The sequence below is a fragment of the Nematostella vectensis genome, chromosome 4 (assembly GCF_932526225.1).
Source record: "Nematostella vectensis chromosome 4, jaNemVect1.1, whole genome shotgun sequence".
Taxonomy (NCBI): Eukaryota; Metazoa; Cnidaria; class Anthozoa; order Actiniaria; family Edwardsiidae; genus Nematostella; species Nematostella vectensis.
Window position 1 is genome coordinate 5250916 of NC_064037.1, and position 16451 is coordinate 5267366.

The 16451-nt window shown below is 37.2% G+C and overlaps 1 protein-coding gene across 1 annotated transcript in view; it reads left to right on the forward strand.

Annotated features, from left to right (window-relative positions):
* The first annotated feature begins 41 nt into the window (after positions 1 to 41).
* The window catches only part of LOC5500800 (WASH complex subunit 5), a 28400-nt gene continuing 11990 nt past the window's right edge, over positions 42 to 16451 (forward strand). The window contains exons 1-14 of the mRNA XM_048726307.1: positions 42 to 301; positions 1589 to 1695; positions 1898 to 1982; positions 2459 to 2559; positions 3138 to 3257; positions 4657 to 4729; positions 5146 to 5298; positions 5439 to 5552; positions 5882 to 5923; positions 6401 to 6527; positions 7079 to 7200; positions 8029 to 8158; positions 14552 to 14664; positions 14988 to 15095. Coding sequence (XP_048582264.1) covers positions 77 to 301; positions 1589 to 1695; positions 1898 to 1982; positions 2459 to 2559; positions 3138 to 3257; positions 4657 to 4729; positions 5146 to 5298; positions 5439 to 5552; positions 5882 to 5923; positions 6401 to 6527; positions 7079 to 7200; positions 8029 to 8158; positions 14552 to 14664; positions 14988 to 15095 — 1620 coding nt within the window. The 5' untranslated portion in view covers positions 42 to 76. The remainder of the gene's footprint in view (positions 302 to 1588; positions 1696 to 1897; positions 1983 to 2458; positions 2560 to 3137; positions 3258 to 4656; positions 4730 to 5145; positions 5299 to 5438; positions 5553 to 5881; positions 5924 to 6400; positions 6528 to 7078; positions 7201 to 8028; positions 8159 to 14551; positions 14665 to 14987; positions 15096 to 16451) is intronic.

Here is a 16451-nt window from a genome sequence, read left to right on the forward strand (position 1 = left end):
AAGTAGTCAATAATATACTTGATGTTATTACCTCTGAGATCTTTTGTGTCACGTGAGTTGGAGTAGCATTTCCAAAATGGTGGATTTCCTTGCGGAAAACAACGCTTGCGGACAAACCATTTTAAAGCTCGTAAGCAGAGGAAATGCAATCGTCGCTGAGCTCCTCCGGCTTTCAGAGTTTGTGCCTCCCGTGTTTAAGCTAGAAAGCAGAGAAGAGCGAGAGAAATATGCAGAAATCTTGGCTGATTTTTCGTACTTCAAGGGCCCAGATTACTACGAGCACAAGATCGATTCTAGACCGGTAGGTAAACATCCAATAAAGAAATAGAAAGTTGATTTACTTCATCTGCTGTTTATTTCTGTCGTTTTTTCCAACCATTTTAACTTAGATAAGAAGAACTTTATGATTATTGGTGTTGTTTTGTACCTATCGTAATGAAGTGCAACGGGGAACCGCGAGGGGGGGGGGGGGGGGGAGGTTGGAGGGGGGAAGCCTGTCTTTTTCGGGGTCAAAGTCGGGCCTTAGTTATATTTTTGGGGGTATCTGAGAAAGAAAAAGTTGTTTTTCTATAAGATAGTACTTTAAATGGGTTTCAAAAAGGTTTCTGTGAGCTAACATTTTCTAGACTATCTTATACTTCGGACTGCTAAACAAAACACTTTGACAATTTGTCATTCGAGTCTTTGTTATATGATGGAATAATTATTCTCGTATTCAGTTACACATGCACCATGTGCCTTTCGTTTTTGAGTCACAACTGCATACCTGTCAACTCTCCCGCATTAGGCGGGAGTCTCAAGATTTGGGGCCCCTTCTGCCGCTCTCCCGCGTTGAGCACCAAATCTCCTGCTTTTTAGCAATTTTTATCGCTTCCAAAAAATTATTCTATAGAAAATTGTCATTTTGCCTATTTTCAATTATTGAAAATATTTGAAACAATAATTCCTTTGCGTAGCAATATTAATCTAACACCCTTGTGAGATCAATAAGTGGATTTGTTCGTGAGAGCTTTCTATACTGCAAACGCCAGCAAGGCTAAACCCACCCCTCCCCCTAAAAATGAATATAACCCACCCCCCCAAATATTCTCAAGCCTTGAGATTTTCAGAGGTTGACAGGTATGCAACTGTGTTTTGGTGGACGTCAATCATAACTTCAGAATTCTGCATCTTACACAGCTTTAGACGATCACAACCAAACTACATCAAAGGGGATCGCCTTCTTAGCAACAGTCCCTGAGAAAATACAGATGAACACAAAGCCAGCAATTAAATAAAGTTCGAATTGTTTTTTAGCTTTGCATTGTTGATTTAGTGCGTATGTGCATATGTATCTTTTGTCTTTTTCCTGACACCTGGTGCTTGGTGCCACTGTAACTGCGAAATGAGCATTCCTAACATTTTTTGTGATTTTGCAATTTAAGAGGCAGCTTCTCTTTGCTTTTTCAAATGGGGAAGAAAGTATGTTTTAGTGAATCAATGTATAATGAAACAATTGAATTTTTTGATATCCTGAGTAAACAATGTCTCACCTAGTGGAATCTCCTACTGATATTATTATTGTTTTTATTGTTGTTTATTATTGTAGGAGCTGCAGGATCTTGATGAGGAATTTCGTGAAAACCACCTTGAAATTCTCACCAGGTTTTACAAAGCATTTGAGAGTGTCCACAAATATGTTGTGGATCTAAACAGGTATGCACTCACATTAAATAAAAATCCGTAATATTAGCATGCCCATTTCAATTTTAAGTTAACCCCCACAGAATTGAGTTGAAACACAGTTTGCAGTAACGTTTTCTTTAGATCTTATTTGTAAATGGTTTCTTTTTACTGTTAAATCAAATTTTTGTTTTACTTTCCTCTTGTTTCTGGTACATTCATTGTTTACCTCTAGATTCCTTGAAGACTTGGACGAAGGAGTGTTTATCCAGCAAACACTCGATAGTGTCCTTCTAAATGGAGATGGGAAACAGTTGATGGTAATAAACCTATTTTTTTTTCATATCCCTAAAGTGGTATTTGCACGTTGAAGAGTGATTTTAGTGTAATTTTGGCAATCTCAAAAACAATCTAAATCATGTGGAATAGTTCAAGTAATTATATCTTACAGAAAAAAATATGAAATTATTGTGGTTTGAGTGCCTCCTAGTGAGCAGATGGATACTTTTAGGTTTCAGAACAGGCTATACAGAACCTTTTACTCAAATTGCTTAAATCAATCAACTAGATCCTTTGCATCAAATCCCTTTAATGGATTGGTTTACTTCTATTTATCATGCTTGGGGGAAGAATCAGGAAGATTTTACATTGATTTTACTGTTTTATAACACACTAATTTGCAACATTTTATCATGCTAATTTAAGTGTGGCATTGATTTTCTATAGTAAGGCTAGATTTTTCCCTAGCCCTTCTGGATGTCAAGAAAACATCTCACTTATTTTTGTGGATTTTCAGTGTGAAAGTCTTTATCTTTATGGGGTGATGCTTTTGGTGATTGACATGAAGTTTGAAAGTGATGTTCGAGAACGTATGCTAGTCTCCTACCACAGATATTGGTGAGTATGTGAGCAGTTACCAACCAGGGATGGGAGGAGCATGTTGTTCAGATGGGAGTGTCTGCTCTGTTTAAAAAAATTTTTTGGGTATCTGAGAGCTAGGGAAAAATATCATCACACAGTAAAACAGGGGGCAATGGCTTATTTGTTGCAAGCATTCAAAAACCCCCCTCACCCTTTCCTCTTGTCTGCCCTGGACTTTATTTATATTCATCTAATTGTTGCAGATGAATGTAAATTTCTGACTTTTCTGACCCTCAATTAGTGAGGGGAGAGCTAGATTGTCTTTGTCATAGTCTGTGCAAGGGTATTGAACCAGCCAAGACTTGTGTTTTTACATGCGTTTATTTTACCATTCACTAAAACATAGAAATACATGAATAATGAAAAGAAAAACATAAAATATTAAGAAAAACAACTAAAATACAATGATTACTGAAGATACTTACAACACCGTGGATCCTTTCATGTCTACTGGCTGACTGACTTTTACAAGGATTTGGGTTGCTTTTATACATAAACAAGGCTATCCACTTGGGTTAATACTATAACTCAAACCTCTCTGTGTGTCTCCACAGTGCTGCAAGGGCTGATGTTGACTCCAACTTGGATGATGTTTGTAAACTGCTCCGTAGCACTGGCTTCTCTGTCGTACCAGGTGCCAAGCGACCTGCAAAGTACCCTGAGGACTACTTCAGGTGAGGTGACGTTAGTCTATAAGACTTTGGTTATGCAAGATGCAGGTACTGTGTAAAACACCCTTTCCTACTGCCAATGGCCATGCAATGCCTCACTAAAAGGTAAATCATTAAGAAAAATTGCATATTTCACACCTCTTCTCATGTACAGTAAAATAGATACTAGTCTTAGTGCTTATTCTATTTTCTATATCATGAAGAAGGCGTTTATTAAGCATGTTGCTTATTGGAAGCTGGGCATTAAACATTTCTCAATAATACAATATCTATACTTGTGCATGCCACTTTAACAAACCCTGGCTAGCCTAACCTTGGCCTATTTGTGTTTTTTATACGTAGTCTTAATATTGACTCTCAAGTTTTCTACATGAATTGAGATTACTCTTACTTTATTATTACCAATTTAACTGGAAAAGGACAGACTATCATCTAGAAGGCAGTATAAATACTGTACTCACACTATTATACAGGGCCTCTGACATGATGCGTAGATGCGGATCCGCAACCTAGACAATTTTCCGCAACTTCCGCACCTTTAGCCGTTTTTCCACAAAATTTTGGTTCTTTCAAGAAATTTAACAAAAAATTTGCAATACACTATATTGTTAATTGTTTTTAGTTCAAAACGCAAAAAAATGGGAAAGAAGCAGTTGTTTTTATACTTTTTATATCACGATTTTGCGACAATGTCAATTCATCAGATAAAGTCTAGGTGTTACAAGTATGTAGCTGACGTAGTAGACTGAGTTCTAGCCCCATTTCACATTCCTCTTTTTCAAGTTAAACCTCGCATATGTTGCTCACCATTATCCACTGTAAACTAAAGCATGGAATTAACACAAAAGAGATATCACATTACAGAGCAAAAAATATATATTTATAAGAGAAAGATTAGAAAGATTATGTTGTTGGTTACCACATACGATAGCATAACCGCGGTTTGCAAAGAAATGCCATGGTGCGAATTCATACTAGTGTAAGTCCCAACCCATACGGCGCGTTCCTGCCGTGCCATTTTGCGTTGTTGTTTAACTAATATCAAGGATTTATTACGATATCCTAATATAGACTTTCTTGTAGACCGTATAGATTGATTCAAATGAGGTGTAATTTTGATATTTGTGTATTACAGTATATAGATAAAAATCAACGACTATCATGCAATTAGATATGTCACATATCCTGTACCTGAAAGTGAGTAAAAAAAGAGGTTGATCTTCCCCCCCCCAAAAACAAAAGACCCACCACCACCCAACCCCCCTAGAAATATGCAAAAGTTGCAATTCCGCGAAATTTCGATTTTCGTCCGCAACTTTCAACCCATAATTTCTGCAAAATTAAAGATTTTTTCCCATCCAGTCATAGGCCCTGTATGATATATGTTGTCTTTTTTCCATAGCCGCATTGAAATTTCTAAGACATTTGTTGACATGCTAATTGGAAGACTACGTTCTGATGATGTCTACAACCAGGTATGTGTGTTGGCTGCTTTTAGCGCAGCTCTCGCTCTAGCAAACCAAACATTTTTTTAAACTTAAATGACTTTGTTTAATTAGTTGTGAATTGCTTTGAAAATGCTAAACTCAATGAGATGAAAGTGGAAGGAACATAAATTCAATCAAACTATTGAAATAATTAAAGTTAAAAGGGAAGTAACAATACAGCTGCCTGTATTCAAAATGATCACAAACTAGTTATGATTACCACTTGTTTGATTTAGTTAGATAGGATGAGTAGGTGAGATCAATAGAACTAATTAATTACAAATACAAATTTAATTGATGACAATTCAATTGGCTATGCATGGTACTAGCTATGGTTTTTTTTAGATGATTCCATCATACTGTAATCTAGAAAAGATTCTATACTAATTTTTCCTTTGCTACAGATTTCTGGGTATCCTCTTCCTGAACACCGGAGTACAGCACTTGCCACCCAGGCATCCATGCTGTTTGTGATACTGTACTTTGCACCAGAGATACTACACAGCCAACAGGCAAAGATGAGAGAAATTGTGGACAAACATTTCCCTGATAACTGGGTCAGTTCTCCCCTCTTTTTTTTTTACTTCTTTTCCATTTCTTTTTTATCCCTTTTCTTTATTTCTTTTTAATTATTTCTTCCTCCCTTTAGTCCTACAATTTTTTTCAAAGCTCCCCTGTAACCTTTGTTTCTTTCTAGGTGATCAGTATCTACATGGGGATCGTAGTTAATTTAGTTGAAGCTTGGGAGCCCTACAAAGCAGCAAGAACAGCCTTGAACAACACTCTGGACAGTAACAATATAAAAACACTGGTATGTACAAGCAGCCCTGTGATGCTTCATATTATTTATAATAGAAACCCATGGGTCAGAATCTAGTGATTTACCCCGCAACCAGCAAATCTGTGAACAGCTGAAATCTTTATGGAATGTTTGTTCAAAATGTATAAACTATGACTAAATTCTCAGTTGTGATTCATTTTTCTGGGGCTCTTTCATAACAAAAAGGTTACAGTATATTACATTGTAAAAGTTTTTACACACAATATTTCTGAATTTTGCATTTTCAAGAAATAAAAGAAACTACTTTACCTTAACCATTTGTGAATACCCATAAATAATACATTTTTTTTAATTTGCAGGCAACAAAGACAAATGCCAAAGTTCAGCACCTAAACAAAGAAGTAAGTGACTAATAGACTGAGTATTTTGTTAAATCTTGTCCCCTTTATTCCTTGCTATATGGGTATCCCTTCCCTTTCCCATCCATGTCCTTTTTCTAAATTGTTCCCCCATGCTTTCCGGTCCATCTTCGTTTTTTCATTTTTCCTCCTTGCTTTCCCATCCATTTACGTTTTTCCATTGCTTATCTTTGCATCTTTTTTCAGGCAGTATTTTTGTAGGTCCAGAAGCAAGAAAACACAAATGCTTGTGCATTCCTCTCCCAAATTCTCATGTTTCTTATTTACCATCATTGGCTGCAGGAATGTATTTTCTATGCATTCTTTGTATCCCCCTCCCCTCTTCATTGTGATACATTTTCACTTGCAATTCTCCACTAGAATAATATGCTTTATGGCTAATGACTATCCCCTCATGTTTTCATCTCTCTCCTCCTATCCATTTCATACTAATCTTGAAGTTCTATTATATGACCATAGGTGTTGAATTACCTAAAGGAAGGCTTCCTGGTCGATGAGTATGTACTCGACAACATTCCTAAACTCATGAACTGCATGCGAGACTGTAACGTCGCTCTTAGATGGCTTATGCTGCACACCTGTGATGGTACGATTCTATGTTTATGAAATTGTCTATTTGGAAATACAGGGAGTTACTGTCCAATCCGTTGTATCGCGATGCCGAATTTTCAAAACACTGATTTGTTTTTGTCTTTTGGGATTTTCTGTTCTGCCAGTCAAATTATTCCAAGCCAATTAGATTCTTGCCATCTCTTACCTAGTGCAGTTGCCTGGTTTCTGTCGCAACACTGTCTGATTTTCGTCCAAAGGATAGCCAGAAAGTGCACAAAGTGAGACTCTGATTTGCTCAGAATGGTTTTACAGACGGAACAGAAAACCAAAACAAATCGTGTTTTGAAAACGCGGGTCTCGATACAACGGATTCAACAGTAAGCAATTCTTTGATTAAGATCCAGGCAAGGTGGAGAGGTGAGGGTTAGGAGGGACGATTGGGAGAAGTAAAAAGAGAGGGGTCCTAAGGGGGGTAGGGGGAAGATGGTCGAGGTAGGGCGTAATAGGGAAGAACGGGATAACAGCTGCAGAGTGTAGGACGGTAAGAGAGACGTGTTTAGTTCAGTTGTTGTTTTTCTTCTGTAGCGTTTGACTCGTTCAAGAGATGTCGAGCTATCAAAGAGCTTGTCACGACTGCAGGATACTCCCCGAGGGCGGTATTCGAGCTGCTGCTCAACACAGCACAGTTTGAATTAAACTTAAAAGAGGTGAGAGAGAGATAGCAAAAAGCACGGAACGTCACAGTTTTGCGGATGCCTAGTATACATTTTTTTATAAGAACCTTTTTTGTGTGTATAGACAATGGTCGAACCACTGATTTTAGCCTTTGATACTAAAATATAAACACTGCATTCAGTGGCGGATTTAGTGGGATGGTTTACGGGGTCCCCCCCCCTTTGGGCTGCCATATGTAACAAAAAATGTTACTCCCTCCCTCCTTTGTCACTGAGCCACCCCCCACCCCCCCCTTTAGCGAAAAGCTAGATCCGCCTCTGACATTAGTACAAACTTAGGCCGCCCTTAGGCTTATTAAAGCTTTTATGGTAGTTTAAAAAGAACCTTGTACCTTTCAGACGTGAATTGAGACCGGGATTAACGGTGAAAAATACAGTATAACATAGTGTAGAGAATACAAATAGGGGGAAGAATAAGCTCTTTTTTTTTATAAGAACCCTATAAGATAGAATTCTTTTAATACGAACGTCCAGTCTTAGATTTCACCATATTCTAAGAACATGCCAAGAACATGTCGGGGCTCAGATATAGCAGCAAAATATTGTTTTGTTAGTGTGATGCGCTTTATGAATTATTTGACTGCAGACAGCAATAAAGTTCACTGGTGCCAGTGATATAATTTGACTACTCTCTTCACAGACGAGAAATGAATTCTGGGAGGCTTTAAGCAATGGATTTATAATCTTGTTACTTGTTGTGGGTTATTTCAGATACATTTACTTGAATACGAGTAAAAGCTTTAAGTTATTTTTTAAAGTTTTTTTTAGAAACTCCCGAGTCTTTGTTGAATTGTGTTGCAGATGTTCAAGCAGATGCTTGCTAAGAAGCAGGGAACATGGGAGAAGAATAAAACTGAAGGGATCGACCGAATGACGGAGCTATCCGAAGTGTTTTCCGGGACCAAGCCTCTCACAAGAATCGAGAAAAACGGTAATAAAAAAAACCTGGGAAATTTACAGCTCTGTTTTACACTCGTTTTCAGTAGCGTGTGCACTTGGGACCGCTAACCAATAAGAGAGCACCGAAAAGCACCAGGCGTCAAGAAAGCAAACAAGGGATACTAACACGCATACGCACTAAATCAACAACGACGCAAAGCTATGAAACAATTCCAACTTTATTCAATTGCTGGCTTTGTGTTTATCGGTATATTCTCGGTAACGGTAGAGATAGGACGGTAATTCACTCAGAATAATGATGCAAAATTAAAAAAAAAACTCATGATTGACGTCCACCAAAACACAGCGGTGACTCGTAAACAAACGGGATATGGTGCACGTGACTGGAAACGCGTATAAAGCTCCTAATACCATACAACCTGGCGCTAGCAGCCCTTTAAAAAAAAAGTGGACAGAATGTCCATATTCAGCCGTATAGAACTCGTTTTTTTTGTTGTTTTTTTTATTCATAAAATATCCTCCAAAATCTGGTTCTAAACCAATTATTTTTAGTGTGAGAACCCTAGCGGAATACAAGAAGAAAATAGAACCATTCCATTATAGACGTTAACTAAGGGGAACAATGATGAAATCGTGTATGTTGTCATTCCCCACAGAAAATATATCTCACTTTCTTATGATGTGCTTTTGTAAAAAAAAAAAAAATCCCAAACTTGCTAGACTTTCACTGTCTCTTTTACATTTTCTCTCCGTGATTTTCCGGTCATCTGCAATGCTTGACTTTTCCGCCCTGCATTTATTTTCACCTCGAACAAATTATAGAAACAACAACACAAGACAAATTTTGGTGTTCCATGTCAAAATGAAATACAAAACGTTTCACAATGAGAAAAAGAACTCTGCAGTTGTGTTAGATGCACTGCCGATGTCTAGGGTATAACAAAGTGAGTATCGGGTCCAAGCAGATGCAGAAAAGCTTTGTCATATGTAAAACTAAGATGAATTGCAAATCGGAGCATTTGTCTTTTAAGAGGAAATTGCTCTAGGCAGAAATGCACTTCGTTTTGATACTTTAGTGGTCTTTTTGGTATTCCTGATTCCCTTGCTTTTTTGCTTTTTTAAAAATTCTTATCATACCTTAACCTAGTGCAGATTGGCGCTCGGGAAGAATCGGTTCACGGTTCAACAAATCTTTAGTATTTGTATAGCGCAATTTTTAAACCTCTAAATACAGGTTAACGAAGTGCGGTGAGAGACGGGACCTTAGACTTTGTGCTCATCTAAGAAGCAAGGAATTCATATACTATTTACTCCAATATGATTTTAGTACACCTGAAAAAATCCCACGTTGAACCGACCCGAGTTTGAACCCTCTGGCTCGAGAGACTTTGTTTTATTTATTTGTTTTTGCTAGAGTTTGAATCAAACCTCCTTTATTTCCTTGTCAGTTCTATGCGCTTCTTAGGCCTAATTTTAATTTTTCAGTCGACCATTAACTTGAATGATGCACACGGTAGATTGTCAGCGCGATCACCGTGAAAAACCCACCGCCGTTTTCTGCGAAAAAACAAAACCCACACGCAGGCTACTTATATTGTTAAGCTATAAATCAACACTAGGATAAAAAGGTATGACGTATGTCGTATGGGAAGCATAGTAGTCTCGCTGACGTAATTCCCTTTTCTTTCGCTGGAAAGGAAAGACTATATTTAAAGTATCTTGGAATAATGATTTATTCAAAACTTTTCCTTCAAGGACAAATTATGTGAAGAACTCATTATGCAAACATTTGAAATAGTATTGCACAGAGGATACGAAGTATGCATTAATACGAGCCTTCAATCCATAACCATTAAGCTCGGATATTATGTTACAGGATACTTGGGTTAAAACTAACCCTATTAATTGCTCATTTTGATTTTGATTTTAAATTCTTTTTATAGGAAATCTTAATCTTTTTTCTTCTTCTTTTTCTTCTTCTTCTTTTCTTCCACATTATTTTGCCATTGTACTTATATTTTATTCTATTCTTTCCGCCTCGATTAGCACCGCTATTTTCGGATATGCATTACGAAAAACTATATCCTTTTTTATGTGATAAACTGAACTGAACTGAGCCGAACAATGATTCGTCAGAATTCAATAGCAATATTTGTGGAGAATTTTTCTTTTTTTAGTTTTAATATAAAGTGTGCATTTGCGGTAACGTGATATCCTGCTGTGTGAATATTTTATTCGTTGTGTAAGTTCCTTCACCTGCAGTAAAGCTCACGTGTTTCTTTTAAGCCCATTTTGTACTCAGACCCGCTTTGCGCGCAACTTCACTTGTTCCTCCAAGTCGACTGGTAGGATCCTCCACTTGCTAGCTAAACATGAACCAGTCCAGCCAAAAAAACGTCTCCTTTATAGATACCGTGTGTAAAAGCCATGCCAAAACAATATGGAAGATACAAAACAGCAAGAGTTTACAATCGGGGTTCCATGCAGTGGTCGCTTATTCTCTTCCCGTAGACATTTTCACCATTTTTTTCAACAGTATCATTATAGTGACTGTGCTACGAAAGCCGCAGTTTCGAGAACTCAACCAAATGCTGGGTTTGGTTTGTCTGGCAGTTTCTGACCTCGTGGTGGGCGTGCTGATACAACCACTTTTCATCGCGATATTTGTGAACATGCTTAGAGGCCATTTGGACTGTGGCTTGTTGAAAGCCATGAATTTCATCTACACCCTATCTAATGGACTGCGGCTCGTTTCACTCTTTGCCGTAAACGGTGATCGATTCCTTATAATCCAGTTTCCGTATTGGTACGGTGCATCGATAACCAATAGAGTCTTTATAGTCAGCTGGTGTTTCGCTGTGTTGGCTTTTGATTCAGTTGGAGTACTTATGCAAACCCAGCTAGACCATACAAATCACATTACCTACACGGTGGCATCAGCCTTTGGTCTTCGCGTTATCATGTGGGGATGTTCCATCGCAGTGTATATTACAGCAAGAAAACACCAGAAACGCTTAGCTGTCGCCCCTGGCCCGGCAGACGCGGAAGGCATCGAGGATCGCAAAGCCAGGCTAAGAAACGCAAAACATGGAAAAGTGATCTGTTTTGTAACTCTTTTTCACTTTGTGATTTTTAGTTCTGCGGCAATTTTGATCTCTATACATATTGGTAAAATGGACCCACCCTGTCCCGCGTTCAAGGCGATTTCCTCAGCTCTCGCCAATGCTCTGGTCAACACGGAATCAATGATTAACCCACTCGTCTATGGCTTTTGTCTGAAAAGAATAAGACAGGCGGTTAGAAAACTATTCTGCGGTGGACATAGACCGAATGATAGCAGCATTCGCATATAAGAGATGGACTGACGGTGATCGGTAATCGGTGAAAGGTGAACGAAGAAGAAGAAGAAGAAAATCAAAGCTCGAACTTATTTTAAAATGTCTGAAGTCTGGAGGCTCTGATACCCAGGTTATACCATGTTACTCCATTTCAAAATGTAGTAATAAAAATAGTATTTGAGCCTTTCGATGGACAAGTAAAAGCGCACATGGCATTTTCCGAATATTGCGACATTAAGCAGAAGTTTGGATATAAAAGCTAATACATTTTCCTGTTTACGAAAATAAAATATTATTTGGGATCATAGTCTCTTGATTAAGTCTATTCATAAGAAAGATACAGAATCGATATTCGATTTCTTGAATGAGTTTACGCATATTTCAGTATTACTAATAACGTGCCAAATGTACTATGCTTCTGCCAGTCATATGATGATGGACTATATGATACCCTTCCCTGCATTGAAGCCTCTAAAATGGCCGAAATTTATTTGAATCAAATTTAAGATTGACCAAGCACAGGTGTTAGACTAAAAGACGTGTATTTGTCGAGTTCTCGACTTCTTGGGTATTGGATCCCGGAAAAAATAAGTTAATTTTTGTTCAATTTTCGGCAAACCCCAAAAAGTGGCATTTTCCTACACCACAAGAGAAAAAGAGAAGCTAATTTTAACACTTTATATAAAAAAATTAAATCCGAGAAACACAACGAATATATTTTAACTGATATGAAATTTGCAAATGCAAAGAGAAAACACCTGCACTAAAAAGTTATTTTTGAGTCTTCTTTTTTGTCAAACCTATCCATGGCTTAATAATGCCGGCAAACAAATTTGATTATATTTTGTAAACTTTATCTACTATTTCTGAATTTTTGTTTAATTTTCAGCAAACCCCAAAAAGTGGCATTTTCCTACACCACAAGAGAAAAAGAGAAGCTATTTTTTAATATTTTATAATAAAAAAATTAAATCCTAGAAACACGACGTATTTTTTCAAATGTTGAAACCAGCTAAATTCACGTATTTTTATCGCTTGTAGTGTTAATGTTTTCTTCTTAAATAATCAAGCCCTTTTTATTGTTAGAACCTTCTTGTTTTTACCCTAACTTCCGTTCCCTTATCTACGTAAACGGCATGTTCATTTGACCCATATAACTCAGTCCTTTCCATCTTTTTGGCCGAACTGATGCAAGCCAATCACCTTATATAGAATGTAACAACCTTGCTTTTCCTTGTGTCAATTTGCATGTTTCATCTGTATTGCTTTCATTTCGGAAAATAAAGCTGTTGTTGTTATATTGTTGTTGTTTATTCTCAATCAGCACCCATTCTTTTGTATTATGCCATCATTTGCGATTTTATCCTTAATTCCGTTCCCATATTTCCCAGTTGAAAAGTATTAAAAATAGAATAAATAAATAAAATAGCAATAAAAATAAATAAATAAAAACAAGACAATTGTCACCATTGCTTTATTTACTGTATTGCTTGAAGTCTCCAATTTCTTTGTGCGTTTTCCCTCGCCATAAGAAGTATTCTCAGTTATCTAATATCTAATGTCTAATATTTATACTAATACCAAGTCCGTCTGCTGTTTATTATATGTAGATAGTTCTAGTGTTCTGAGCTCTCTTTGTTCGCCATAAAAGGGCAAAAACATATACTCATCATATAGGACCCTTCGTATCTACTTATAAGCCGAAAACTAATTTGACGAATGGAACGGATGAAAGCTCGTGTATTGAACGTGTTTATCTAAATCAAGGTTTGTTAGGTTCAAGTGTCGCTGAACAGATGTCCAAGGATATGCGTATAAATGGGCAAGCAATAAAACTTTTTCAAAGAATATGACTTAAGAACATCGATTACGTTTGTTCCATCATCTGCAGAAGAGTTGTAGATTCAGAAAGATTCAGACCAACGTTAATATATAGATTTAGGATCCACCTAAGGCGAAACACAAATGATTTGATTTTTTAAACATATATTGAAAATAGAGTTTTTCGGTAAACCGTGCATTATATACTTTTAATACGACCCGGCCACAATTTTCCAAGAGAGGATGCATGATAAAATCACAGTATATAAAAGTACATAGGTTTTAAGAGATATATTGATTTCTCTTTTTTGAGGTATATTTTGGTGTGTTTCGCTAAAGGCCCAAGGCCGTTAGCGAAACTAGAACGACCGTATAAACAACACCAAAAAAAGCTCATGTCTACTTATTATTGCTATGACTAAAGTTCCAGCTAACGGACCTATAGAAGGATTTCTTGCTCATGATTTATCATCGTCAAATAGCTACGTCAAACGGTTCTATTTGAGTCAGATATGAAATTTGCAAGAGCAAAGAGAAAACACCTGCACTAAAAAGTTGTTTTTGAGTTTACTTTTTTGTCAAACCTATCCATAGCTTAATTATGCCGGCAAACAAATTTGATTATCTTTTGTAAAATTTATCTAATATATATAGTATCTGGCTTTCTATATCTCTAGTACCGTTAACATGCTCAAGTCCTTGCTTTGATTCCAACCAAGTTGAAGATAATAGCGGACATTCATATGAATCATGGAATAAATAAACAAAATCTGTTGGGAAGCGGAATATGAAAGACTACTGAAAAGCTGTAGAAAAACTAAAATACTTTTTTTCGGGTAGAAATGCAATGCTTAGAGGGCATGCTGTTTTACACGAAGGAAAGGCTCAAACGGGCAGGGAGGGAAATATATATATAGTTTTGTTCGTGTTTTTTCTTTTCTTCTTCCCTCTTTCTATTACTATTTGAATTCCAACAATATCTTGATTTTGCATAAAGTTTTAATGAAGATAAAAATATCGTGTTCTCTCTGGTGCTGCTTATAAATACCATATTTCAGAAAAAAATATGCATTTCATAACATTTCGGCGTGTGACAGAAAGACCTTTTTCCTCCCTATAGAGATAACTGGAAAAAAAGAAAAAAACTTTGACTGAATCCAGTGAAATTATTCGATCCATATTCAATTGTTATGAATAAGACTCTCCTCAATGACCTAAAAGATTAAATTGACCGTGTACTTAATGGAATTAATGCGGTGTTTCAGAAAATCTGCAGGCGTGGTTTAAAGAGATGTCAAATCAGATTTCTTCCCTGAGCTATGAGGACTCCACATCAGCTGGAAGGAAGATGGTGCAACTCATACAAGCTTTGGAAGAGGTAATCACAGTGGGTTTTTACAGAGAAACCGTGCTTTGCAATAAACATTGACCACTAGGCAAAATGACGACCAAATGATTGAATTGAGCGCGAAGCGAGGATTTGGTATGTTTTATTCAATATTTGAAGCTTTTATTTCTTACCAAACTAACGTATTTTAAGCCCTTTAAACCAAGTGTTTAGCTTCAGGCTTTATTGTAAAACGAACAAAAACTTTCTAGCATTTGACGCGCTCAAATTCCACCATCTGGAAATCGGCCCATTCAGTTTAAAAATGGCATTTTGAAAAATAACCATTCAGCCAATTGTATTTATTTTCCCAGGTGCAGGAATTCCACCAGCTAGATAGCAACCTTCAAGTTCGCCAGTTTCTCCTGGAGACACGTACCTTTTTGCACCAGATGATACGGACCATCAACATCAAAGAAGAAGTAAGAATCACATCAGTGCGGCAACTTAATCTTGACAGTTTAAAAGCTTCTAGCAAACGGTGTTTGGATAATTGTTTTACGCCTTTACTTAGCTATGGTTTTTTAGCTCGTATTACTAGCAATCTTAGATAAACACATTCACCCCCCAACGGGGTCTCCACCGGCTTTGAATAGTACCCACATAAAAAAAGGCATAAATGCAAAATAAGCACAAGAAGATAAAGATACTCTGGCATCAGTCTAAGGGATAAATGATCTTAAAGATATGCATCCAAGGTGATATCAACTACTCTTTAGCCAAAAAATTCCTCAGAATCTTTGACAAATTTCAAATCGAACAAGTAAAAACAGCAAAACCAACCCTCTAAAAACGCTCAAAATTCCACACAAGGGAAAGAGATCAGCAAACACAGCTCAAGACACAAATAGATAACTTTATTCTGATCCTCCAGGTCCATTTCCATGCCCTCAAAACAGTGTCCACTCCTTGAAGGCTTGTGAAACCACTTGTTGACATGGTATAAATGTACACAAGGTTGAAAGGGTATGTTGAACGCCCCTGTGAAACAGAGTAGTTGCGCTGACGTTTCGAGCGTTAGCCCAAAGGGTTAGACAAAGGGTTAACGCTCGAAACGTAAGCCCAACTACTCTGTTTCACAGAGGCGTTTAACAAACTCTTTCAACCTTGTGTTGATTTATACCTTGTCTACACCACGCCTACGCAGACCATCTAGTTTTTCTACAGCTTGCCTGTAGTCTTTCTCGTTATTCCACTTGTTGACATAACAGATTGCAAAGCATTCTGGGAGATCCCTGAAAAAAAAATCACGAGGGGAGAGCCAGTCAACACTTGTTTGGCTTTTCACCCCAAAGCCAAACAAATCAATTCCAGGTCACACAGACCCATAATAGCAGTGTAAATAATTTTGGAATCAATTTGGTTTCAGAAAAGACAGCATTGAGGAGAGCTGTGGAGATTCAATCAATTCAATGAGTCATTATAAAATTATTTTCTCATCCATGCAAAGCCAAACAAAAAAAATCCCTATGAATCCACCTTTGCTTGCAAATATCCATAAGCACCGCACATGCCCGAATAGACTTAAGGATGTCCTAAGGCACTCTTTCATTATGCTCATAGCTGTATTTTTAATATAAAAAAAACAATAAGCAACCATCAACTTGTGCTCGTATTAGCTCATCGACGAGGGATTAAAGAAGATGGCACCACAAAGCACTATTGGAAAGCTTGGATACCGCTGACTAGGTGCAGCGGTGTTTGTGTTTGACGGGCTGTAAAAAAACTTGGAATAGGGGGGAGGGGAGGTATTTCTGTTTTTGTTTTTTTTGTAAATT